The 26,102-nt window shown below is 60.1% G+C and overlaps 1 protein-coding gene across 1 annotated transcript; it reads left to right on the top strand.

The window, feature by feature from the left end:
* Positions 1-122: 122 nt before the first annotated feature.
* Positions 123-24,633, top strand: Slc6a3 (solute carrier family 6 member 3). Its single transcript, XM_010643558.2, has 14 exons — positions 123-445; positions 1,349-1,480; positions 6,518-6,749; positions 10,791-10,929; positions 11,413-11,547; positions 12,064-12,167; positions 12,997-13,121; positions 15,322-15,434; positions 16,156-16,284; positions 16,620-16,719; positions 17,784-17,884; positions 18,852-19,019; positions 19,779-19,850; positions 23,667-24,633. The coding sequence occupies exons 1-14, from the start codon at positions 160-162 to the stop codon at positions 23,688-23,690; spliced, it is 1,860 nt and encodes a 619-aa protein (XP_010641860.1). The 5' UTR covers positions 123-159; the 3' UTR covers positions 23,691-24,633.
* The last annotated feature ends 1,469 nt before the right edge of the window (positions 24,634-26,102 follow it).

Raw genomic sequence — 26,102 nt, 5'->3', positions numbered from 1 at the left:
GCAGTGGGCGCGTGTGCTTGGGCTCCCCCAGCTCCGCTCAGTGCTGACCGCACGCTGGATGCGGGGAGAGCGCCCCGGCGTCAGCCCTGCGCTTGCCGGTGTGTCTTTCATGTTGGCTGAAGACCCCGGGAGGCGCAGAGCTCCCCGATTCCGGCAGCCATGAGTGAGCACAAGGGCCCTGTTGGGCTAATGTCCTCCGCGGTGGCCCCGGCCAAGGAGCCCAACGCCATGGGGCCTCGAGAGGTGGAGCTTGTCCTGGTCAAGGAGCAGAACGGGGTGCAGCTCACCAACTCCACCCTCATCAACCCGGCCCCCGGCCCCGCTGAGGCCCAGGAGCGCGAGACCTGGGGCAAGAAGATTGATTTCCTGCTGTCTGTCATTGGATTCGCGGTGGATCTGGCCAACGTCTGGCGGTTCCCCTACCTGTGCTACAAAAACGGCGGGGGTGAGTGCTGCCTGCTCCGGCGCTGTCCCTGGCGAACGTGCAGTGAGGACTGAGCCCCTCCTGCATACACACGGTGCCCACTCCATCCCTGAGGGTCAGGCTGGCCAGGAGAGGACCCAGGGGAAGCGCCGAGGCAGCTTGGCTATGCCTTACACTTCTGACGGCATTCATCCGGGAAGGAAAATTCCCAGATGCAAACTGTGTGCAGGACGTGCGGAGACCTTGAACTCGGGAGGGGAGGGCCCCCGATGTGCCAGTCCCACCACCTGCCCCACCTCAGCTGGAGTGGAGCCAGGCCTGCTTGGCACTCCTCCGGCTGCTCCTTCCTTCCTGCCCTTCCTGGTCGCCGGCAGGCTCCCCAGGCCCAGCACTTTCAGGACCTCACCTGGGGACACCCTCGCTTGCCCAGGCCTGTGAGCTCGGAAGGCGCTGGGAGACCCCAGAATGCAGCAGAGCTGAAGCCAGCCACTCTCCTCGGCCGGGGCAGGGGAAACAGGAGGGGATGGGAGGACTGGGCACAGGCCCTGCCAGCACCTGGCAGCCCCAGTCAGCAGAACTCCACCTAGGACTGCAGGGGCTGCCGGCTGAGTGCAGGATCCTGTGGAGGGTTGAGAAAGGCTGGACACAGAGGCTGGTGACAGCCGGGTGCCTGAGGGGTAGCACAGACAAGAAGTGGGTGGCCTACCCTCTGCCAGCTTCTGATTATGACCCAGAGGAGGGCTGACCAGCAGGGTCACGACAGCATGTGGGGTACAGGTACCCGTGGCACAGGTCTGGAGAGGGTGGGCTCACCAGCTGGGCTTCCCCCTGGAGAAAAGGGTGCCCACAGGGACAGCAGAGCCCAGCCCAGAGGTGACCCCCACCCACCGTGGCCCTGACAGTCAAGGTGCCGTCTGCCTGCAGGAGCCTTCCTGGTGCCCTACCTGCTCTTCATGGTGATCGCTGGGATGCCCCTCTTCTACATGGAGCTGGCCCTTGGGCAGTTCAACAGGGAAGGGGCTGCTGGCGTCTGGAAGATCTGCCCCATCCTGAAGGGTAAGGCACGTGTGGGGTGTGGGCAGATGGGCTCAGGGCATACACACGGCCATGCTTGCTAAGGCAGGAGGTGCCTGCACCACGGTGTTAGGCTGAGTCTGCTTTGGGGATGGTCCTGACCCAGATGTGAAGGTGCCCTCACTGGTGGGGCCACTCTCCTACCTGTCCAGCTTCATCACCATCTCCATCCATCCTGGTCACTATAAGTCCTTCGTCATCTCTCTATAGGTCCGTCATATTTTTCTGTCTTCATCCGTTGGTTTATCATCTATCTCCACCATCTGCCCAGCTACTCACCGAGCCTGGTTATTCTTCAAGCCTGTGGGGGCCCTGGGGTGCATGCTGTGCTGTCTATGGGCATTGGGGTCTTGAGTAACCCTGGGGGGATCAGAGGGAGATTTGATCCGCACCTTTCAGCTCCCAGCCAAACTTGATTCCAGGAGCTTTGGGCTTCCTTGGAGAGACGCAGGGAAGCCTCCCCTCCCACAGGTGGAGCCTAGGAAAGGGCCCCTGAAAGATCAGGCTGGTTTCCTCAAAAGCTCCCAAGCAGCTGGTATGTGAGGAAAGGAACAGGGGGCCAGTGCCCCAGGCTGCAATGTCAGGGTCAGGGGCTCAGAGCCCAAGACCAGTGAGCACCGCTCTTGAACTAGGATGTCTACCAGCGGCTGAGATTCCGCTCCTAGAGGAAAGGTTGTCCTCCAGAGGACAGGGTCCCTGAGCAGTGCAGACACCGGGTGACAGGCAGGCAGGCTCCCTGGGTCCTGACAGCCTGTGCTGACCCCTCCGACTGCAGCACTTTCCCCAGCTGAGAGATCTTCCCTGGAGCACAGAGCCTCTGCTCACATCTTCAGGGCTGATGGGCATTGGGGGTCCGGTGAGATCCAAGAGCAGGAGTCCGAGTTTAAAAGAAACACCTGAAAAAGTAACGAATTAAAAAAAAAAAAGAGAGAGAGCTGTGCAAATGCATCTCTGTCCCCGCTGTAGACCCCCCTAGAGGAGGTGCCGGCCACCTGAACCCAAGGACCATAGGATTCTAGACACTGCAGGCGCGCCACATGCTGTGATGTCCACTGACTGCATGCCGTGGACTCGACCAAGGTCTATGGACCCAGAGCTACAGATCCAGATGCAGAGGATTCAGCCTATGCCCCAGGCCTGGCCCCAACAGCTGGGGTGGCCCGGGAGCGGATGGCGCTTCTGAGTAGTTCCTGTTAGGTGGCCTCTGAGAGCCGAGCCTCCCGTGGAAAAGGTGTCCGGGACAGGAGAGCCCGATAGGTGAGACCAGGGATTGCTTTTGGGATTTCCCAGTCTCACCCCATGGCAGTCCTGACAATACCTGGGCCACACCCTGGGAGCCAATGCCCTGTCAGCCTGAAGTGCTTCTCTGCCAGGCAGTGGTGAGGGACGCGGAGTGGCAGGCAGGAGGGGACCCCAGCACTCCAGGCAGAGCTGGCAGGTGAATGACGCTGTCCCTCTGGATGTCACATTGCAGGCAGCACGCTTCCTACCCATGTTGGCTCTGTGGATCTTTATCTTGCAATTTATAAGCCGCCAAGATTTATTTTGTTTTGGTACTGGGGATTGAACTCAGGTCCTTGCGCTTGTGAGTCAGGCTCCGGAACCACTGAGCTAAATCCCCAGCCCTTAGCCGCCAAGATTTAAACCGCCAGGTGATTCCCAGGGACTGCAGAGTGCCACACAATGCTGACAGACTTAACTAAGGATGCACTTGGATGAATGTCTCCCACAGGCAAGGCAGTGGCACCCACTGGGGGGAAACAAAGACCAGGACATGTGCCCCCCCGCCACTCCATGTGAGCCCAGGACAAGCTGGGTGGGCAGCGCGGTCAGGGATCCACCTACCCCGCCAGCCCACACAGCTTCCCGAGCCTTCTGCAGACAAACTGTGCAGAGTGCTGTGTTACCATGGGAATAGCGCATGACCCCCGCCTCATCACCCACGGTCCTGGGGACCTTGCTGGTCCCAGGACATGACCACTGCGGCTCTTGAGTCAGTGGGAGAAACCCAGGCCCTGTGAGGTTTGAAGCTTTTCCCTCCCTCTCCCTCTCCATGCCGGCCTCTGGTATGACGGCCTCTGGTATGAGTATGCATGCACACACATGCACATGGCACCAAGGACCCCAGGGCCCTGGAGAGCCTCCCTCCTGCCCCTCCTCCCACAGCCCCGCAGGATGGCTCTCACAGCCTGGGGCTGCCACCAGAGCACCTGTTCCGCTGCAGTCTCCCCGTGGCCAGCTTCATGGGTGTGTGTGGGTGCTGAATCTGGGTGGTGGGAGCAACCCAGGTGCTCTCTGCAAAGCCCCGGCCCCCAGGTGAGCAGGAAGCTCCCTTTAGGTCATCTGTTCATTTGCTAGTAACAAACTCCATTTTGCAGCTGTTGCGGTGGAAACCCCACACACTGCTTATTGAGCATAAAAATTCATAACATTCTGTAGTAAATAATACTTTAGTGTGGCTTATGAAACTCTTCATTCTAATAAAAAAGGATTGAAGGAGGCCTAAAGAAAAAGCAAATTACACACAAGGCTAACCTAAATACTCAGAAAGATGTTTAAGAAAAGTGACAGTGCATGTGCTGCCTGAAGTTCACATCCACCCTGAGCTCCCTGAGACAGGAAACCATGTTGTGCTCTCCGTGACGGACCCCTGGATGTGGCAGAGACTGGAGAGATGGCATCCTGGCCCTGAGCAGCGAACAAGTGGTTTGATTTACAGCAGATGGGGAAGCGCTGAACGGCAATCACAGGAATGTCTGACAGCCCCTCGGCACTTGGCCCCACTCACGGAGTCTTGCGTGAGACTGAGGAGCAGCCTGGCCTTGTAGGGTGGGCTTGTGAGGTGCCACAATTCATGGCACCTCGTGGCTTTCTAAGTCTTTGCCTTCTTGGTGGAGTGTTCTCAGAGTGGCCAGATGTAGACCAACACTTGTACCTCCTTCCTGGGACTCCGGTTTTATCACATAGGCACTGGGGGCCCTGGGACGCCTCGAGACTACTGCACTGTGCTGCACTGCCGGACCGGCGCGTCATTTGCTCTGGGAGCCACATCAACCAGGTGGACTCTCTTGTGAAGCTTGGTGCCCCTGTCTGTGCCATGAAGCCAGAGGGGGGACCCTCCACACAGTGGTGGCCCCTGAAGGACCGCGCAGCAAAGTTAACCCCGGGCTTGGATCCACTCTAGCTTTTGACCAATGGCTTCTTTGAGCTCCCCCACTTCCAAGTTGAGCACTTGGTATACAAAGTTTTAACCTGGAACAGTTTTCGGACTGAGGATCCACAGTTGGCTGGCCTCCGGGGAAATCTCCATGGTGCACTTTGGAACAACATGGCTTCCCAGCAGCAAGGCTTCCTGACAGCACAGCTTCCTAACAACATGGCTTCTTAGCAACATGGCTTCCTAACAGCAAAGCTTCCTGACAACGTGACTTCCTGACAACATGGCTCCCCGACCTGGCCTTATGTGTGAGTTCTCTGTAAATCACAACCCAGCCTTTCTCCTAAGGAGCTCAGTGAACATAATTGCAGAATAGAATTAACCAATGTCGACTAATTTCTCACTGGAGGAGCCCTTTGGAAGTAAACAGTTTTGGTTTTGTCATCACTACATCTAAGCACATTTTCCAAGGGGGACCGTATAGTTCTGATCCTCTGTTCACAAATTTTAGTGCATTTTTGCTTTTAATTTTGCTTTTAAGACAGGAAGACAGCTTTCACGAGTTGCCTTGAGCATGAAAACAGCTTCTCCTAAGGGTCATGACCATAAACAACAACCTAGGCCCTTTTAACATTGCCTTAAAGATGTGCTCCTGCCCTCCCCCTGCTCCAGCCCAGCAGACAGGACCAGCTGCCTGCCGAATTTCCCTGAAGGAAATGCAGGGCAGAGCCCAGACCACAGGATTTGCAGAGCTGAAACGAACAAACGAACAGGATTCTGTATGGGGCTGAGTCAAGGGAACCACAGTGGCAACCGCACGACCGTTTGTCCAGCAGTGTGTGAGGGCTCCTGGACCAGTGGGAGGAGCCCGTTAACTACCAGGCCCACCTATCCGCGAGTCGGGGGGACCACCCTGGAGACGCTCACATGTGCCCTGCTTCAGGTCACCGGGAGCCCCGCCGAGCAACTGATCCCAGATTCCAGCACTCTGTATTGGATTTGGGTGTGTGTGTGGTACCAGGGATCAAACTCGGGTCCTTGTGCTAGCAAGGCAGGTGACAGAACCACTGAGCTAAATCCCCGCCCCCCAGATTCCAGCACGCTGAGAGGCTTTGTGTGGCCCTGGGAGCCCTTGGTGGTCATAGGTGCCCTGGGTGGTCCTTTATGGCCACACACGGCCCTGGGTATCCCTAGGTGGCCATGGGTGGCCTGGGTGGTCACAGGTGACACAGATCCTACCTGGTCTTGCCTGGCCCGAGTGGCTTCAGGTGGCTGTGAACGGCCTCGTATAACTCTGCTTCTCCTGGGTGGCCTGAGGCTGTGGATGGCTATGGAGCCCCCGTTGTCTCTTAGTACTGTTGGTGGCTCCGGGAGAACTAGGTCCCCTCTGATGGCTCTGCTTGCATGGGTGTCCCCATTGGCCCTGGCTGACTGTGGAGAACGCTGGTGGTTTTATGTGGACGCACTACTCCAGATGTCCCTGGGTTGGATTGCTGGAGTGGCCCTGGGGGAGCCTGGGTGGTTGTGGTGGCAGTGGATGTCCCTTACTATCCTCTTGTAGTCCCGCTGGCCCTGGATGGCCTTAGGAGGCCCCAGATGACCCTGTGTGAGGTACAGAGGTGGTCTCGGGAGCCCTCTTACCGCCCTCCGGTGACGCCCCAGTGTCTCCGGTGGGAGATGCTTTGGAAAGTGCACAGCCTCTTCTCTGTGGTCCCAGGGTGGAGTTGGGCACAGCCCCCCAAGGGCCGTGTGTTTCGGGGAGCTGCCAGGCACGTGGGATGCCAATGTGCAGCTGCTGGGCGAAGATGTCCACCACGCGGGGTGGCCAGTGGCTGACAGTGGCTCTGTGCCGTCCCCGTCAGGCGTGGGCTTCACGGTCATCCTCATCTCGCTGTATGTGGGCTTCTTCTACAACGTCATCATTGCCTGGGCGCTGCACTACTTCTTCTCCTCCTTCGCGGCGGAGCTGCCCTGGACCCACTGCAACAACACCTGGAACAGCCCCTACTGCACCGATGCCCCCGCGGGCAATGCCAGCGACGGCCCCGGCCTCAACAGCACCTTCGGGACCACGCCTGCCGCCGAGTACTTTGAGTGAGTGGGGGCTGGAGGTGGAGCGAGGGCCCTGGGGTGACACCACGGGCACAGCTGCCCTGTTGCCTTCTGTTCCCTCTGTGTTCCCGAGAGGACTCTGATGCCCGCTGGTTGTGTGGTCAGCAGAGCCCGCAGGGCGAGCTCTGGGTGGGGTGGATGCAGGGCAGCCCTCAATGCTCCATCTGTCCCACTGTGAAGGGAGGGACATGGGGACCCTGGTTCTGTGGGGAGGGGACACCGGCTGGCTCTTGGGCTGTGTGGCGGCCCTTTCTGTGCATCCCAGGCAGCAGGCTCCCTGCCCCTCTGGGAAGCCACCTTGCAGCACTGCGACCCAACCCTTTTTCTCAGGAGAGGTAGCGCAGTGTGCAAGGTTGTGCGTGTCCCTGGGGTCTCTTCTGTCTTACAAATAATGTGGTCTCATTTCCTCCACTGCCCCTCCTCAGTCACCTGGCCTCCTTGCTCCTCCCACCTGCGCTGTACCATGGCCTAGAGCTCCCCAGCGTCCTGTCCCCTGCTGTCCCTTCCCAGGCTGAGCCCTCCCCTGTGAAACTTTTCTCTGGGTCTAATGTCAGTTCCTGCGTGCCCGCCCCATGACCGGGGCCAGCTGCACCCTGGGCTCCTTGGGTCTGCATGTGGGAGAAGCCTGGTTTCCAGCAAGACTCACGGTAATGAGAGACATGAGTGTGCAGCTGTGACTGGCACTCGCAGCCAACAACATGCGAGGGCACTTGACGGCCCATGTCCGCTCGCACCAGCATGGAGAGGGACCAAGGAAGCTCGCTGCACCAGCCTGGTTCCCGGCCAGCCATCCTGCTGCCACCAGACAGGGACAGGAATTCCTCCCACAGAGAAACAGGATCCACAGCGAGGCCCTGGCCCCCAGGCAGGGCACACAATAGACCGCAGGGCTCCTGCTGGCTCAGTACCTCTTATCTGAGGAGAGCAAACCCCAGTCCTGTGCTTCTCCCTCACCCCCTGCTCCTTCCTCCCTTATTCTAGCCCACACCTGCCCAGCTTCCACTCCCGCTGGTGTGTTGGAAAAAATGCTGGGGCCGGGACACAGACCACGGGCCCACTGAGTCGTGCAGGTCCATGGAGGGAGACGTGGATCAGGAAGGGAGAACGGGACCACGTGTCCTCACCTGCACATACTCTACCTGCTCTGCCTTCACCTACTCCTAATGTCAATTAGAAAGTCATAGCCTGAAAGCTAGGAATTTGCCTCCAGGAGACTGCATTGGCTGCACCTGGCTAAGTTTGATAGCTATTTTTGTTTTCATTCAGTTCAAAGGATTCCCTGCTGGGCAAGTGACACACGCCTGTCATCCTAACACTGAGACTGAGACAGGAGGACTGTTCCAAGTCTGATAGCCTGAACTACATAGTGAGACCCTTTCTCAAAAAGTTTTTTTTTTATTTTGTGGCCCACTCTATGTATACAGTGGTGAATGCTCCATGCTTACTTAAAAAGAATGTGCTTTTTGCCAGGCCTGGTGGTGCCCACCTGCCATGCCAGCATTCAGGAGGCTGAGGCAGGAAGCTCAGGGAAGGAAGCCTTGGAAAGAGTGCAGTCCTGTTCTTTTTGTCATGCACTGTGCTTCTGCTGTCGGATGGAGCGCTGCACAGTGTCGGCTGGGTCTCGTCTCTAGGGCTGTGGTCACCGGCACCCTTAGTGACTTTCTGTGCTCATTGTCTCAGTTACTGAGAAGTGGGGATTCTAGTCTCAGCTCCCGTCATGGCCTGTCTGCTCCCATTGGGTTTTCTTGTTTGTGGGTCTGATGCTCTGGAGGAGAGCTGTGCCATTTTGGAAGTCCCCGTGGTTGGTTCCTCCTTCTGAAGTCTGCCTGTCCCAGGGTAGTGTGGCCACCTGGCCTGCAGCACTGGTACCTGGGTGCTGTGTCTCTCCCTCGCTTCCACATTTAACCTGTGTGTGCCATTAACGCGGGATCCCTGTGGACAGCGTGGAATCGGGCCCTGCTTCCTGTCACAGGTCATTCTCTCCTTTGGTTGATGTCCATGTGGTGATGACCACATGGCTGGGCTTGCATCTCCCCTCTTGCTGTTTCTGCTTGACCTCCCTCTCCTTTGTTCCTCCTCTTCCCCCTTTTCCCTTCTTCAGAGTTGATGTTGCATTGGCTTCCGGTTTCTCCTTTGTCCCCTCCGTCTCTCACTGCCCAGTGCCTTCGTCGTGTCTTTAGGCAACCTGCCGTCATAGGTGTGATTTCCACAGTATGTTGCAGACTGCACTGCGCGGTCATATTATTTTTCCTTAAACGACTGCATTTGAAATACATTGAAGACAGGGAAGAAAGCTGCCTGTCTGGTGTCCCCATCTTTATGGGGCCCAAGCTCTGGGTGCCAGAAGGGCTCCTCTGTGGTCCTGCTGAGAAGGCATTGTCTTCCCGCTTCCTCTGCGAGGTGCTTGGCCTTTGTGGAGGGGCCATGCTTTCTATATAGCACCGAGTCTCCTTTTAGTCACTAAGTGTGTGGCTCTGCAGCCGTTCACTGCATCCTCCCCTGATGTTCCTGTCTTCCCACGATGGAGCTCTGCCCCCTGAACCCCAACCGAGCCCCATGGTCCCACACCCTCCTCCTGCCCTGTGTGATCATCTCTGGGGACCCCTGCAGCGGATCCTGTGGCCTCTTCAGGGCCTCGGGGCTCTCAGAGCCTGGCAGCGGGTGACACCCACACTCCAGTGAGTGTGGTGGATGTGGGAGGCACGTGCTTCTGGCTTTGTGAGTGGTGCGGCTGTGACCCACCGCACAGGCATAAGTTCTAGACCCTGCTCTCCACTCCCTGCATGTGTGCCCAGAAGTGGGGCAGCTGCATCTCAGGAGCTGCCGGTGCTTCCTCTGCCCCTGCACTGTTCCGCAGTGGCCACAGCATGTCGGCTCTCAGGTTGTTTCCTGTTTGCTGTGATGACAGCGCCACTGTGGGCGAGTGGTTCTCTAGCAGCTGAGATCGGAGGCTCTTCTTCCAGTCCAGGGTCAGTCGCTTTCCAGAGTGTGATTGAAAGTCACAATCAGGGCTGTGCCTTTTACTTGGTTGTAGAGACCTGTGATGCACAAACATTTTTAAGTTTGATGAAGTCAGGTTTACCTGTTTGTTCCTTGTGCCACAGTTAAGAATCTGCAGCCAAATCCGAGTGTGTCCTTCCAAGAGTTTCATGGCTTCAGGCCTGGCCTTTTGATCTTTCACCCATTTGAGTTGATTTGTATGTGGGAAGAATGGCAACCACTGGTTTTCCTCCTGGGCCAGGGTCACATGTCCTCACGTCTGGCCAGGCCTTCTAATTTTCACTAATGTGTGGCTGGGTGAGTTTCAGGCTAATGGCTCTGGAGCTTGGTCTCCTCCTTTAGAAGTGAGGCTTCTGGGGTGGAAGGTAGGGTGCTCGGGTGCCATCTTGGTCTGCCAGCTCTGGGTGCCTTTACCACCTGGCCGTGGGGTGACCAGCACAGAGATGTGACCAGGTTCCCACCGTGGGGTGGCTCAGGCCAGGCCTGGGCTGCGGGTCCCCAGGTGTGCATCCTGGCTTGGTGCAGCTCAGTGGCCAGCATGAGATTATAGGAACTCTCTCAGCCACCGATCTTCCTGGGACTCTGCGCTGGCCACTATGCTGGAGCCTAAAGACCCAGATTTCTCCACGTGGCACAGTCCTATTAGGCCAGCTGGGCCACGTCCAGCCTGGGGAGCTGGGCTGTCTGCCCCCACTTTCCCAAGCAGATGTCCCTAGAGCCTGGTGAGTCACCACACAGGAAGCACCCAGGCCCTCTGCCCCTCGTGGCTTGCGCTCTGCCCTAGGGAGGGCTCCCTGGTACGTGGAGCCCATGTGGCTCCCGGCCACGGGGCAGCACCGTCCCAAGTCTGGTCGACAGCAGCAGGAGCTGAGAACAAGTCAGGCGCCATCCTGAGAGCGCAGGGCCCGGGCCTGGCCTCACTGCGCAGACCCTGGCGCTGGGGCGGCAGGCTGGCGTCTGTCTGGACGCAGCCCCAGGCCCCGTGATACAGGCAGGTCCTGGCCATCTGACCCCCACCTGCAGGCGTGGCGTGCTGCACCTGCACCTGAGCCGCGGCATTGATGACCTGGGGCCACCGCGCTGGCAGCTCACAGCCTGCTTGGTGCTGGTCATCGTGCTACTCTACTTCAGCCTGTGGAAGGGCGTGAAGACCTCGGGCAAGGTGAGGCACAGGCGCGGGGCTGGGTGGACACTTTCCGGGCCTGGGAAGCGCCTGGGCAGAAGTTACACATCCCACACGGGGGTGAGCAGCACGCTTCCCCTTTTCCTGATGGGGACATCCGGGCATCACTAGGCGCCCAAGGCTGCCTGTACCAGAGGCCCTCTCTGCCGCAGCCGTGCTGCCCCCAGGACGCAGCTGCCTTTCCTTCTGCCCACCTGAGTCTGCCTCTACCCTCTGGGATGCCCGCCTGCACCACAGCCCCGCCCTCCTGGCCACATCCAGGCCATTTCCTGCCCCATGTGCCCCTCGAAGTCCCTGGGGAGCCTGCTCCTTGCACTCCAGCCTGCCCACCAACCCCACTGCCCAGCAGAGGGCGCTTCTGCCTGCCCTGCCACAAGGGGATTGGCTTCTGCCAGTGTCCACGAGGCCCGGCTGGCCCTGGCAGGTCCACGCGGAGCCACCGGTGACATTGTCCTCTTGCAGGTTGTGTGGATCACAGCCACCATGCCCTACGTGGTCCTCACTGCCCTGCTCCTGCGTGGGCTCACCCTCCCGGGGGCCATCGACGGCATCTGGGCCTACCTGAGCGTGGACTTTTACCGGCTCTGTGAGGCGTCGGTGAGTGCAGCTCAAGTGAGCCCCAAAGCCTCACACAGTCGGCATGAGCTGACTTGCGATCCTCCTGCCTCAGCCTCCTCAGCAGCTGGGATGCCAGCCGCACACCACCACGCTGGTGTGCTTGAGATTTTACTGCCACACTGGTACAGCATATGCATGCCTGAGCCGTGGGCCTCTGTATGGGGCACTGCATGTACCTCAGGTGGACCAGGGCTGCCTCCAAGGGCTGCTGTGTGCTGGCTGTGCTTCGGGCGTGGGAGGCTATGGGAAGGAGGCTGAGCGGGCCAGGGCCATGGCGCACGGGAGGAGTGGGTACTGTGTGTGAGGAGGGCCGTGGAGGGGCCTGGCCCGGGCCTGGGGACCAGGGGATCCGGACGCTGCCTCCTTGACACCCATCTGCCAGAGCCTGGGCCCTGCCAGCTCTGTGCTGTTCTTGATGCCAGGGCGGTGGGTGAAGGGCAGGAGAGGTCACGCTGCCCTCAGGCCCTCCCACCTGGCACCCCTCCCCCACCACAGGTGTGGATCGATGCGGCCACCCAGGTGTGCTTCTCCCTGGGGGTGGGCTTTGGGGTGCTGATCGCTTTCTCCAGTTACAACAAGTTCACCAACAACTGCTACCGGTAAGCTCACCCCAGGGTCTGTAATCACTGCCTCTGGAGATAAAATGCTTGCAAAACTGGGCCCACTACCATCCTCCCCGCCTTGAGGAAGCGACTGAACATGGTGTGTCTCCTCCCACAGGCCTTTCCGAGTCTATGGGGGACAGGGTGGTGGCAGCCGCCCCTCTCCTTCGCTGGCCACCTCAGGAGCAGGGCTGCCCTGCTCAGGGGCCAGCTCCACCCCACCCACCAAGCCAGCCAGTACCACCTGGGGCTGCAGGCTTGTGCCAGACCCAAATCCTCCTAAAAACAGAACAGAATTAAATCTGAGACCTGCTTTCTCTGACCTTTACGGGCTCATGTTTACTCTCACATCCTGAAGATAAAAACACACTAAAAATAAGACAGCACAAGCGAAACAGGCAGGCAACTGCTGCAGGCTCCCCAGCAGGGCCCATGGGTGCGGGGCCCGGATCGCCCTGCCTGGCTAGCCTGTGTCCACCAAGGGTCTGCCACTGCAAACGGTGTGCACGGCCTTCCCGCTGCAGACGGGCCAACGGGTGCCTGCACTGGCCTCTGGCCCTTGGGTTTCTCAGCCCTGAGTGGCCCGGGAGCACACTGTGGGAGTCTGCATTTCAGGTCCCTGTTATATGCAGTGGTGTCTGTCCCACCCTCAGCCCTGACTGCACTCCAGAGCCCGGAGCCCCTGGTGGCCCTAGGTTGGGCTGCAGAATGGCGGCCAGCTTGTGCGTGTCTAGGAAAGCAGCCCCTCCAGACCTCAGCCCAGCCCAGCAGCTGGGAAGAGGCAGGGTCACCCCGGCAGCACCAGGACACCGGCCTTGTCTTGCAGTGACGCGATCCTCACCACCTCCATCAACTCCCTGACCAGCTTCTCCTCAGGCTTCGTGGTCTTCTCCTTCCTGGGGTACATGGCCCAGAAGCACAGCGTGCCCATTGGGGACGTGGCCAAGGACGGTGAGACACACACACACACACACACACACACACACACACCCAAGGCCGTGGCCCCAGGGCATAGACTGGGGTCCAGCCAGCAGGGAGCCGTTTGCCTCGAGGCTGGGCTCCCACAGCTGAGCAATGCCCTGGCTGGCCAGCATCGCTGCTGACTGATCTCTTCCTGGGCCTTAGGCTGGGGAGGGGACACGGGGAGCTGTGAGCCACATCACCCAAGCCCTGAGGACCAAAGCGTCAGCCTGGACCCCTCCCCCCAGCTCCTGGAGACCTGCGTGTGAGGGTCCTGCTCCGCAGGGAGGATGCAGGCTGGGCCCGCAAGAGAGAGCAGGCTGGGGTGCCCCTTGGTTCACCTCCAGGCTGAAATCCAGTAAAGGTGGGCAGAGAGCAGGATGCTCATGCAGCCAGGGGTGAACTTTGCTCACGGTTGCTTCTGCCCTTATTATGATAAGCAGCCTAGCCCAGAACCCCAGTAGCCCCTGGAAGTGGGCCGTGTCCTCCTCCTGCTCTCCTAACAGCAAAGTAAATGTCATTGGCGGCCCTGGTGCTGCAGACCCGGCTGGGAACGACCTCCCAGCTCATGGCTGCGGCACTGAAGCCTGAGTCTCAGGGGAGCCTGTGTCTTCAACCTGGCCAGGCTGCTGGGTACCTTGGGAACTCAGGGCACCTGGGTCCGACCCCACTGCCTGGCTGGCTCTAAGACCCATAAAACTTGTGGGTTGTGGACCCAGCTGTGGTGTTTTTTTTGTTTGTTTTGTTTTGTTTTGGTACTGGGGATCAAACTTGGAACCTTGTGCTTGCAAGCCAGGTGGGGGAACCACTGAGCTAAATCCCCTTTCCCCAGCTGTGGTCTTTGATTTGTTCAAAAGATGCAGTATGCAGAGGTGTGCCTGTAACCCCAGCACTGAGGGAGGCTGAGGAAGGAGGACCGTGAGTTTGAGTCCTGCCTGGGCCGCTTAGTGAGACCTCTCAGAATAAAATTTCCTTGAAAAGGCTGAGGATAGGGTGTGGCTCTGTGGTAGTGCATCCCTGGTTCACTCTCCAGTATGGGGGGGGACGACTGGTAACTGCTGGTTCCCATAGCCTGGAGCCAGACACACCCTGCAGAAGAGGACTCACCAAGGTGACTGGGCAGCAGGCCGAAGGCAGGGACACGGCACCAGAGTCCATGACCCTGAGCCATGAAAATGTTCACCGTGTAGCTCCCTGGGGACAGTGATTGTTGGGGATGATTCAAGACCAAATCCCCTCCCAGTGTCCCCACCTTCTGGTGTCCAGGAGGAGGGCTGCAGCCTGGACATCTCGTGCTTTGGGGCTGTTGCCTCCTGTCAGACGGGCGCCAGGTGGGCCGGGTCTCACTCGGGCCAGGCCGGGGGCTGTGTAACCAGGGCTTGGTGTCACAGAGCGCCACTCTGCTTTGTCCCCTGCCTACACGTCTGTGGCAACCATGGGTGCTGTGCTCTCCTAAGCCTCTGGGGCTCAACAGGTCAGCATCCACCTCTGTGTGGCTTCTGGCGTCCCTGCTGCCAGGGCGGAAGGGACAGGGGCACACTCACACCTGTCCCGATGGGGTCCACTTGGAGGGACCCACTCCGTCCACCTGGACAGCACCGGTGCCCTGGGCACGGGGACTGGGAGGAGCCAGGCTTCTTGGTGCCCAGAGATGGGGGTCAGGAATGCACTCGGGTGCCAGGTAGCGTGCACATGTGTGTGTGAGCGTGTGCACACACGCACCTGGGGTGTATCTGCGCATGTGTGAGTGGTCCAGCACATGCTTGTTTGTGTGTGCACATGAGAGCTTACTCATGTTTACTTGTGTGTGTGTGTGTGTGTGTGTGTGTGTGTGCTGTGCACGCTTGCTAGTGAGTGTGCATGTGTGTGCATGCTCACAAGACATGCCAAGGAGTGCCACCTGGAACGAAGCCATGGCATTAACAGGCGCCTGGGGCCACTCCAGAAGCCCACTCTGCCCACATTCCGTCCCCATCTTGAGCTTGGCCTGCCTGGTGCTGCTTGTAGTGAGTGAGTCACAGCCAGGTGGCTGGGCTGGGGGCGCAGGCCGCTGGAGGGCGGAGGGGTGTGATCTCCAGGGCCCGGGGCCATGGTGGAGATGGTGGAGGAGATGGCCGAGGCGATGGCCGAAGGGCTCCGACTGGCCTGGCCTGGCTGTCCCGAGCCCCTGCTACTTGGGTCCTACTTGCAGGCCCCGGGCTGATCTTCATCATCTACCCCGAGGCGATCGCCACGCTCCCGCTGTCCTCGGCCTGGGCCGTGGTGTTCTTCATCATGCTGCTCACCCTGGGGCTCGACAGCGCCGTGAGTGCCGGGCCTCGGGCGCAGGGGCTGGGTGGGGACACGGCCCGCTGTGCCAGGTGGCACCCTCTCTGGGGCGGGGTGCTGGTGACTGGAGTTGAACCAGGGCCGGGCTCAGAGTGATAGCGGCTGCAGTGGGGACACAGCGGGGCACCCTCCTGGCCACGCAGGCCCCGGGGAGGAGTGGGACTGCAGCGCAGGCCGGGCTCAGTGTCTGGGTGCCGCCCGTGGTGCCCGCCTGCCACCCCTTGCTCTCTGCTTCCGACCTTCCCCACAGCTGCCCCCCACCAGCCCTGGCACCAGTACTGGCCAGGGCTGGGGCTGCCTCATGTCTTCTCCCACCCGATGGGGCTCAGGGCACACTTCCTGGAGTGTGGGGTCCCCCTAGGGCTCCACCCTGAGCCCTCCCAGGGTCACAGCCTGCCGGGTGGCCCAGGCCCTCCATGTCCCAGGGTCTGCACTGCGAGGGTGGCCCGCTTACCATGCCCAGGGGCATCCTGACGGGTCAGGCCTGCGGTGCTACGGGCTGCGGGCTGTGCTTGTGGGAGGGACGCCTTGCTCCAGACAGCAGGCAGAGCCGCACCTCAGTGACACAGAGTCTGTGTGTGGCCCTGCCCAGCGACCTCATGCACTTCTGAGGGTCCTGTCACCAGGGAGCCTCCCGGGCTGCAGTGCAGGTCTCTGCTCCTTCCCGCACGGTAAGTCCAGCCGCGTCTGCCTGCAGATGGGGGGCATGGAGTCCGTGATCACTGGGCTCATCGACGAGTTCCAGCTGCTGCACCGGCACCGGGAGCTCTTCACACTCTGCATCGTGCTGGGCACCTTCCTGCTGTCTCTCTTCTGTGTCACTAACGTATGTGCCAATGCCTGCTTGCCCGGGGCCAGGGGCGGGCAGCTCTGCAGTAGGAGCCATGTGCAGGGGAGGTCTTGGGAGGCCCTGGGGACTCCCCGCTGGGACGTTGGGACCTTTGGGGCAGGCGTCCCCGCCTAAGGCGGCTGAGGACGGTTCTGGGCCTGTGGTAGGCACCACCGCTGGGCGGCCCGGGCTCAGGAAGGGGAGAGGCGGGCAGTGTGGTGTCTCCCTGATCAGCAGCGTGGGCCGGTGTGGCCCCTGCTGGCCTGTCTCCCCGGGAAAAGCCCTTTCCGGGGCCCTGAAGTCGGCCCCGCGCTCACCGGCCCCTCTCCCAGGGCGGCATCTACGTCTTCACGCTGCTGGACCACTTTGCCGCTGGCACGTCCATCCTCTTCGGGGTGCTCATCGAGGCCATCGGAGTGGCCTGGTTCTACGGTGAGTCACTCTGTGGTGAGGCCGGCGTGGAGCTGCCTCCGCCATCCCTCCGGAGGGGCCTGAGCTGTCTCCACAGTGTGGTGGGCTTGGCCCGGGCTGTCCGTCCGGCCTTGTGTGCTGGGGCGCGGTGGGGCTGCCGTGGCACCGGGGCCCTGTAACAGGTGGAGGGGCCCTGCTCAGCAGCCCCTCTGGGCCCAGGTGATCCTGAAGACAGTGGCCCCGAAGGGGACACTATGGGCTCCGACAGGACCCAAGGCCGGCTCGTACTCATGCATTAGAACTGTGACACCAAGGGTGGTCAGGCAGAGCTGGCCCTAGATGTGGCCACCGTGCCAAGGCGGGCAAAGTGATGGGACACCCAGGCTGGCACCAGCCAACCCTCACACACCGCACTCTCAGTTCTCCGTTCTGTAATGTGAGGCTCGATGCTGGCCCGCCTCAGCCTCCCCACACCTCCGCCAAGGCAGCTGGCAGGGCCCTGTGCCCCCGCTGGCCTCCTAGCACCTCCATCCAGGAGGACTCCTGGGGCCCTGTGTGCCCAGGTCACACTCTGCCACCACCGAGGCCAGGGAGGCACCCCTCCAGCCATCCAGGGCCCTGTTATGTGCCCAGACACACAGGGGGGATGCAGGGCTCCCCAAAGATCGGCAGCACTGAACCACACGCAGGCCAGTGGAGGAAAGGAGCTGAGTTCGGATCTTCTGACCAGTTCTCCGTGTTAGATAACAGTGCTGAAAGGAAAGCTGCCTTCCTGAAGTGAGGCTCAGGGAGTGTTTGGAGGGAAAGCGCCATCTGTCACACTTCCAAAAGTCACTTCTCGGCATCAGCGATGGTGCACAAGCCGTGGAATTCCATTCAGCCTTCCAAGTGGACAGGGATCTTGCCACGCACTGTGATGTGGATGAATCTCGGGACGCTCTGCTGATTGGCAAGGGCTAGTCCCCAGGGCAGACACCACACAGTCTGAGAGACCGGCCTCTGGTCTGTGGGTGGGGCCAGGACCAGGAGCTCAAGCAAGCAGAGCCCCGGTCAGGGTCCTGACCCCTGTGGCCCCGCCTCCCCAGGTGTCCAGCAGTTCAGCGATGACATCAAGCAGATGACCGGGCGGCGGCCCAGCCTGTACTGGCGACTGTGCTGGAAGCTGGTCAGCCCCTGCTTCCTGCTGGTAAGGCCTGCACAGCCGGGCTCCTGCCCTGCCCTCCCAGCCATGCCCACCCCAGGTTCCCCTGGTCCCTGCTGGGCAGGCAGGTGCTGCACAGAATCTCTGGTCTGATAGTGGCTTCCTTCTCCCCGTGGGACCCCAGGAGCAATTCACATGTGATCCGGGCACCTGACATCTGTGTGGGAAAGGCAGGAGCCAGCACCTGGCGGGAGGGTGGAGACAGGGTTAGGCTGATGAGTACTGGCACCCCAAGGACAGGAGTAACCCCAGCTCTGCCTCATGGTTCCCTGGGGTCCTCCTCGTGTGGCCGGCAGTACCTGCTTTATGCTGTAGGCCATAGGTGTTTGGACAGAGTCCCTCAAGCTCCTCCCTGAGTACAGTCGCTGGAGCTGCCTGGGGCAGGGAGGGGGACGCTGGGACCAGCAGGGCCTGTGGGTGAAGATGCCATGTCCTCCACCCCTGAGCTCTGGGATGAAGTGCCCTTGCAGGCACGCTGTGCCCGTGCGGGTGTGCAGTGCCCTTGCAGGCGTGCCGGGCCCCTGTAGGTGTGCTCTACACATGTAGCGCACAGCGTGTGTCCAGGTGCACGAGTAGAGGTCGTGTGTGCAGAAGCATGGAGCATGTGTGCTGTTGGTTAGCAGGCCACCAGTGCCCGGGTGGTGGAAGCCTGTGCTTCCGTCACAGCCGTGCTGAGGTCGGCTCTGGAGTTTGTTGCTTCCTCAGAACACAGAGGCTGCTGGGTCCCACACAAGCGGCAGATCTTGAGCAGTGCCCACTCAGGGCCCTGAGCGGCAGCTGGCTCTGCCCGGCTGTGGTGTCAAGCGAAGGACGGGAGGAGTGGGCAGCGGTGCCTGGGAGGACATGTCCGCCCCGTCACCCACGGGGGCTGGTGGTCCACGCAGTGTGTGTGGCTGAGACCCACTGCTGCCCCTCGCCCCGGGACCATGCTGATTTGTGTCCTCGGTTTCAGTTCGTGGTCGTGGTCAGCGTTGTGACCTTCAGGCCACCCCACTATGGCACCTACGTCTTTCCCACCTGGGCCAACGCACTGGGCTGGGTGGTGGCCACCTCCTCCATGGCCATGGTGCCCATCTACGCGGCCTACAAGTTCTGCAGCTTCCCGGGGTCCTTCCGAGAGGTGAGTGCCTGGCCCCTGCCTGGCCTCTCACTGACCGAGGGCACTGGGTCAGGATGGCCTCCCTGGCGCCGTCTGCTCTTGCCCGCTCCTCTGTGGCTAAGGAGGAAAATGAGGGACTCTGGCCTGGGCGGGGCAGCAGGAATTGTCCACGCATCCCTGTGCGTCCGTTTGTGTGGCTGGTATCTGTCCATCGTGGGTCTGTGTCTGTTCATGCCTGAGTGTGTGCATGCCTGGGTCTTTGTGTGTGTTTACATGTGCCATGTATATCTGTTTATCACGTCCATGTGCCCATGTGCACCTGCTTGTATGTTTGTATGTCCATGAGTTTGTGTGTGTGCTGTCTGTGTCTGTACGCACCTGCCTGTATGTCCGTGTGCCCTCTCGCCTGTGTGTGTGTGGTGTCCGTGTGTCTGTGTGTGTGCATGGATGATCACCGTGTCCACATACACCAGTCCGCATGTCTGCAGCTGAGTGGTTCCTGGACCGAGTGGCCCTGGCATAGGCCTGGCTCAGAGCCGGGCTGTCCTGCTGCTGAGGCTGGGCTCCATCTTTCTGGGCCTGCTCTGTGGATGATGACTCCCCGATCCCAATGCCACAGCCCAGGGGTGAAGGCAGGGAGGCTCCCAGGAACAGGTGCATCCTCAGAGCCCACCTCTTGGTCCTGCAAGGCGGGCCTGGGCCCTGGTTGCCTGCCTGAGTTCAGGCCCAGCCTGGGGCTCTGCGTGTGACTGGGTTCCACTGTGCCCCTCTCTGTCCTAGAAACTGGCCCAGGCCATCACACCCGAGAAGGACCGTGAGCTCGTGAACCGAGGGGAGGTGCGCCAGTTCACGGTGAGTCCCTGTCCCGCCTGGAGGGCGCAGAATTACCAGAGGGCGGCACCCTCACCCGCGGCTGCTCCTCAAGGCTCGGGCTGGGGCTGCACTGTTTGCCAGTCACAGACGCTCCAGGCACAGCGAGGGCTACAGATCCTTGGTGCTGAGGGCCCACGCACCTCCAGGGACACAGGGCAGACGTCAGCAGGGTGAGCAGAGCCAGGGTGACATTTTCAGGACCCTGCAGGAGACCAAGCAACCGAGAGGATCAGCAGGGGCTGGTGGCCAGGGAGGGGAGGACTTGGGGGAAAGCCGCACACTGTCTCCTCGCTCACATGCCTGTGCATGCCACGCATGTCTGCCGTGGTCACGGAGGGGCGCCAAGAGCCCGCAGGGAACTCGAGCCCACCTTCCTCCCACAACCCAGCATCCAGATCAGTCCCCACACAGGCCTGAGAGCCCAGAGAGACCACACCCACCAAGCCAACTTGGTCTCTGAGTGCAGGGAGCATGCCCACACTGGACCCAGGATGCAGTGCCCAGGGCCTGGCCCCACGCGGCGGGGTGCAGGGTCAACTTGGGCCCTGCCATATGGCCCTGTGCCCTCCTGCCCACCCTGCTGTTCCTGGCCTGTCCTCCTCCTCCCTGGCAGTGGAGGCGGGGGTTGCCCTGAGCACACACTGTTGGCACAAGGGGTGGTCCAGGGCTGGCAGCAGGTGGCGGAGGGCTGGAACACAAAAGAGCTGAGCCACAGGGCCAGCAGGTTGGCGGGTGCAGGGTAGCTTGGCGGCCCGCACCTGGCCGCCTCATCCCCCAGGCTGCCCTGGCACTGGTGCCTGGGCTCTGCCCCCAAAAGCCCAGCTCGGGTCCCCCTAGAGCCACCCTGCAGGACCCTCTAAGGTCAGCTCCATGCCCGCCTGTGTGATGATTTCTCCTCCTCTTGCCAGCTTCTCAATCTGTGTCTCAGATCATTAATTTTCAGCCTATTCCCTTTTTAATTCAGCACACAGTGCTAGTTCTTGCCTTCCACAGGCTTTGATAGCTTTTTTATAGTTAATTTGAAATACATTTTAATTCCCAGTGTGATTTCTGCTCAAGACCTGCGTAGAAGTCCGCTTGGAGACTTTTTAGTGTGGTACCAGAGCTGGCACCTGGGCCCTTCACACTGAGCTATGCTTCCAGCGCTTTCTCATTTTTTGTTTGGAGACAGGGTCTCGCTAGGTCACCTGGGTGGTCAGACCTGGGACTGTCCCGCCTCAGCCTCCCAGGGGACTCCTCTCTTGTTACTGTCCGTGACTGCTCTGCTCAGACGCACAGGTGCCCATCCTTGGAAATGTGCTGGACTTCTCGGTGGCCTTGCACCTGACCAGCACTGATGGCTCTGCGTCTGTCAGTGACGGTGCATTCTCTGCCGGGGCGAGGTGCTGCCTCTGCCCATGTGAGCAGGCTGCCATCCACGTGGCCCACAGCTGCTTCAGCTTTGCCACGCTCCGCGTGCCTGACCCTGAGCAGCTGAGCTGCCTGTGGTGCCCTCTGTGTCCTGACTCCCTGCAGTTCTACCAGGATCCATCTGGGTGGTCCCGCTGTTCTCTGAGACACAGCCAGGACCCATGGCTGCTTCTACACTGAGTCCTTTTGCTGGGATGAAAAGCCCCAGGCAACATCTGCATGCACCCCAAACCTCCTATAATCTTTGACCTCTGGCCTTTGATCTCAGCTGTGGGTATCTTGCAAACTTGACCCATGCTTAGAACCATCTATCTGACAGCCAGGCCATCATCTCCTGGAGCTCAGTGCCACCTGCTTTTCATCCGGTCTACCGTGGTTTTTAAGCCTATTTCCTCCTTTCTTCTCTTTGTTTTTCTTGTTCCTTTACTTCTCTCTGCTTGGTTAGAGTCCTGTGCTGTGTCCCTCTGACAGTCGCCCTGCAGTTATAGATTCCTCACTGTAAAGCTGGTCCCCAGCCAGGCACAAGGCTTTGAGCCTTTTTCCCACTGACTGCTGCTGGACCCAGGAGCCCTCACTTGACTGTTTCATGCATGAATAGGACCCCGTGTTGTGTTGCGTGACCACGCACCCTGTGGCACAGGCCGCCCTTCCGAGGACCTGGCCTGGCTTTTCCTGTCCTAGGGTATCCATGGGCTCTGGATGAACCCCTGCCATGTAACCCCCTCTGCAAAGCCCATGTGCGGAAAGCACATCCTGTGCTCGTGGCCTGGGCAGGGCCATCTGCCTCTGCATCCTGCTGCTCCCTGGCGTCTTCGTCCTGACACCCGGTTCCCTCCGTGGGGTGCCGTTTCACCCAACGTGTGTGACTTTCTCTGGCTGTTCTCTCAGGAAGCAGCTCTGTCCTCAGTGGCATTCACAGTGCAGTCAGCTCTGAGACTGTCACAGCGACGCTGAGATCTGGCCTTTTGCCATCACGTCCTCTCGGGCTTGGGGCATGTTTGCCTGGGGTCCCTCCCTCATGTGGATTGGGTTGTGGGGTTTGCACTTCAGGGCCATGTGTGGCCATTTGTTCACAACTTCTTGGCTGTGCAGACAGATGGTGGGGGACGGAAAGGAGATAGACAAATTGACAACAGATAGAAGACAGCAGGTGGCCAATGAGGGATAGGTAGGCTGGCAGTTGATAGATGCTTGATAGACAATGCATAGAAGACAGATTAACTGGTTTCTTTCTTTCTTTCTTTCTTTTTTTTTTTTTTTTTTTTTTTCCTGATACCAGGGATTGAACTCAGGTCCTTGTGCTTGCAAGGCAGGCGGTGGAACCACTGAGCCAACTCCCCGGCCCTAAGTGGTTTCTATATTTCTGAAAAGTACAGTATTTCGTTTTAGTTTTGTTGCATTATTGTGTCATTGTTTTCTGTGCAGTTTTAGGGATGGAAGCCAGGAACTTTGCACTGAGCACATTCCCAGCCCTTTTTAAAAATGTTTTATTTAGAGACAGGAGCTCACTAAGTCACAGAGGGCCCAGGCTGGGCAGTCCTGCCTCAGCCTTCCGGAGTGCTGGGCTGCAGTGCTGCTTGCCTGGTGAGAAGGCATCGTGCCGGTTTGCCCTCCCGGGCTCAGCTTCTCCTGTGCAGTTGGGTGCTTCTGGTGCCCACTGTCCACGGAGCTGCCACATTTATTGTTCCCAAGCACTCTGGGCTCTTCTGGCCTGTTTCTGCACTTTCTTCTGCCCTGCCTTTCGGGACCCAGCAAGGCGTGCAGCTCCCCAGGGCCCTCATCTGCGCCGTCTCCCATGGTGGCTGCACATCTGCAGGCCCCTTGCTCGAGGTCCTCCTGCAGTTTTACGGGTGTCCTGGTGCCCTCGACACCGCAGGGTTGTGGCCCAGCCTCTGCTCTGTGCGTCTGGACATGGCCTCCCCATGGGGTCTGGGCACTGCCCAGCACCCACCCTCCAGCGTCTTCTGCTTCTGCCCCGCGAGGCTGGGTCCCGGCCATCAAACCCTGGCCCTCGATGTGGCGCATGCATGAGGGCCGCAGGGGCTGAGCATGGCAGAGCCAGCTGCGTGTCTGCCACCTCTGGTGTAGTCGGGACACGCCTGCTGCTCACCATGTCATGGACATGATTTTGCCATTGAGGTTTATCGAGCGCTCAGCTGACAGGCTGGACAGGCAGACCCCAGTGACAGGTGTGACACCTGCTGGCAGCCAAGAAGCTGTTCCTGGGGTCTCCTCACTCCTGGGTGGCACACGGGCAGGTGCTGGGGTCGCACACTGCAGCAGCAGGGACCGCAGCCCCGAGTGAGTGGGGGTTGGGCCTGAACCCCACAGTAAGGCACCTCGCATGTCACTGCCGTCACTTCTGAGTAACCCATTTCTTTCCAGCTGCGCCACTGGCTCCTGGTGTAGTTAAGCAGCGACCTGGCCAGCCGGGCAGACCTCGCCAGGGAGAGGCGCTCGGAGAAGAGGGCTGCATCCACCCTGGAACCTCAACTTCGCGGACCAATACCCGGTGGGCTCCCTGTGTCCAGTGTCACTGTGAGGCTGACTGGTCCCCGCCATGCTGGCTGTCCACCCCGGGTCGTGAACCTGGTCCCGAGGAGGCCTCGCGACTGTACATACGCTGTGCCGGCCCCGTGCCCGCCAGACGCCTGCTCACTGGTGTTGCTCAGATTTGAAAGCCAGGTCCCCTGCCATGTCTGAGTGGGCAGAGGCGGAGGGAAGAGTCCGGCACACCAGACCCTCTCCCACAGCAGGCTGGAACCAATGGTGCCCGAGGGTGCCACTCTGTGTCACAAATGCAGGCTCTGCCCTGGGCCACGAGGACGAGGGGCCGGTGCACGTGCGGGGGACGCTGTCTCCCCGCAGCTGAGAGGAAAGACTGCAAGGGCCCAGTCAGGCTGCCGCTGTCCTGTGTGGGGTCCTGGCCGGCTCGCAGCCCACTGTGGACACCAGCCAGAGTGCGTCCCCACCCGAGGCCCCTGTCTGCGGCCTGGGGGGTCTCAGGCACACGTGACACATTGGGACCCTTGACCTGCTAGGGACTGGCATTTTAAATCCTATTTATCTGTGTCAAAACACACGGTTCATTTCTGCAGATGTTTGCCGATGCTCTGGGTTTTGTTTACAAGAATAATTAGCAATACCAGTGACGGCCGATGGTGGCGGGGACCCTCTCCTGCCACCCTCCCTCAGCATGTGGCCTGTTCCTGCCATGAGGCCCGGGAAGCTGGCCTGTCAGTGGTAGGACTGCTTGCAGTCATGGCCGGGGAGCTGGGTCACCGTCCCGTTCCTGAGGGCTCCATGTAGAAGCCAGGTGTCATCAGCCTCTGTCTCCGTCCCCGTAGTCAGTACCGTGTGTGGGTCCTCGTGAACAATAAATGAAATCTGTGTTGGAAAAGGACCTTGCCACGTGGCCCGTGTCTGCTGGGCGCTGTCCTGCATGGGCCCTACTTCTCTGCGTACCTGCTGTCACTCAGCTCCCCTGGGGACACCTCCCGGGGCCAGGCAGGCCGAGAGGTGACCTCACCCTCTCCAGGATGCCCACCTGCTGGCCGGTCACCACCTTGTTTCCCACCTTCCTGCTCACTGGGCTTCAACTGCTCACCCACCCTGTGCCCTCCAGCCCCGCTGACCTCGTCAGCCTCCCTGGGCTCCCTGCAACCCACTTGGGCTCACAGCCCAACTTCCACGGCTGCCAGCACCGAGCCCTTCTGCGACACGTCCTGGAGCGTCTGTGTAGCTCCCAGGCCTAGTCCACGACTTCACGGAAGGACACTGGGAATGCCAGCAGGTCCGGCCACTCCCAGGGCTGTCCATCAGGTGCCACACAGTCAGTTGCTGGTTATCTTGGTAACATAGGGTCCCTGGCAGGTGAGGACCTGTGAAGGACAGGGATCCCATGCCCGCCCTTATGAAGGCCTTCGTACCTCCACCCATGTGAAGGCCCCTGCCACAGACCCCGGAGGAGTGCCAGCCTCCCTCAGTTCTTGCCATAGCGACCTAGTGAGAGCCTCATTAACCCAAGTCCTCACTGTCCGGCCATGGCCACAGCCTCCAAGAGGGTGATGGCTCAAGAACCCTCAAGGGTGGCAGCTGTGGACCAGAAATCATGGGGTCAGCTGGGCTGAGGGGCTCAGGCTCCAGCCAGACCACATCCTACTAGCAAGCATGCCCCAGCAGGCCACACATGCCACAGCCGCTGAGGTTCCCCCTCCCCAGCCCCACATGAGGGAGGAGAGGCTGCCAAGGCCTGATAGGTCCAACATGCAGGAGTGATGCTGTTCCCTGAGGCACCTTGGGGACAACCCAGGGACACCCAGACTGGGGCACCAGGACTGAGACAGGCACCCCAGAGTTGCCAGTCCCTGTGCCCATTGGTAGCCCCAGGTGACTAAAAGTGGGGTAGGGCATATGCACAGCACAGTGGTCCAGATCTGTGCTGGGTGCTGGTCCAAGTGATCCTGCAGGAAGTGTGAGGGAGCACAGAGTGGTCAGTGGCTAGTACTCTGAATATATAAAGAGCACCCACAAATTGTTAAGAGAATGGCAACTCAGCAGGGAAAGGGACAGAAACTGTGAGTGGGCTGCATTGGCAGCAAACACCCGACAACAGCTGGTAAAGAAAATGGATGATGGTTCGGTCCATGGCTGGTCCCAGGTTACCATCATGGTGACTGTGTGGCAGAACACTCACCTGCGGGCTGGAGTGAAGAAGAGAGCCACAGGAAGGGCCCAACATCTTGTCTTCCAGGGTGTGGCTCCAATAGCCAAAGGCTACCCATGAGGCCTCAACTTCTAAAGTAGCAACACCTTGGGGAC

Source organism: Fukomys damarensis, unplaced genomic scaffold (assembly GCF_012274545.1).
Source record: "Fukomys damarensis isolate Sample0158 unplaced genomic scaffold, DMR_v1.0_HiC HiC_scaffold_1, whole genome shotgun sequence".
NCBI classification, from domain to species: domain Eukaryota; kingdom Metazoa; phylum Chordata; class Mammalia; order Rodentia; family Bathyergidae; genus Fukomys; species Fukomys damarensis.
The sequence above is the reverse complement of the archived record's forward strand: the minus strand, read 5'-3'. Positions and strand labels throughout refer to the sequence as shown.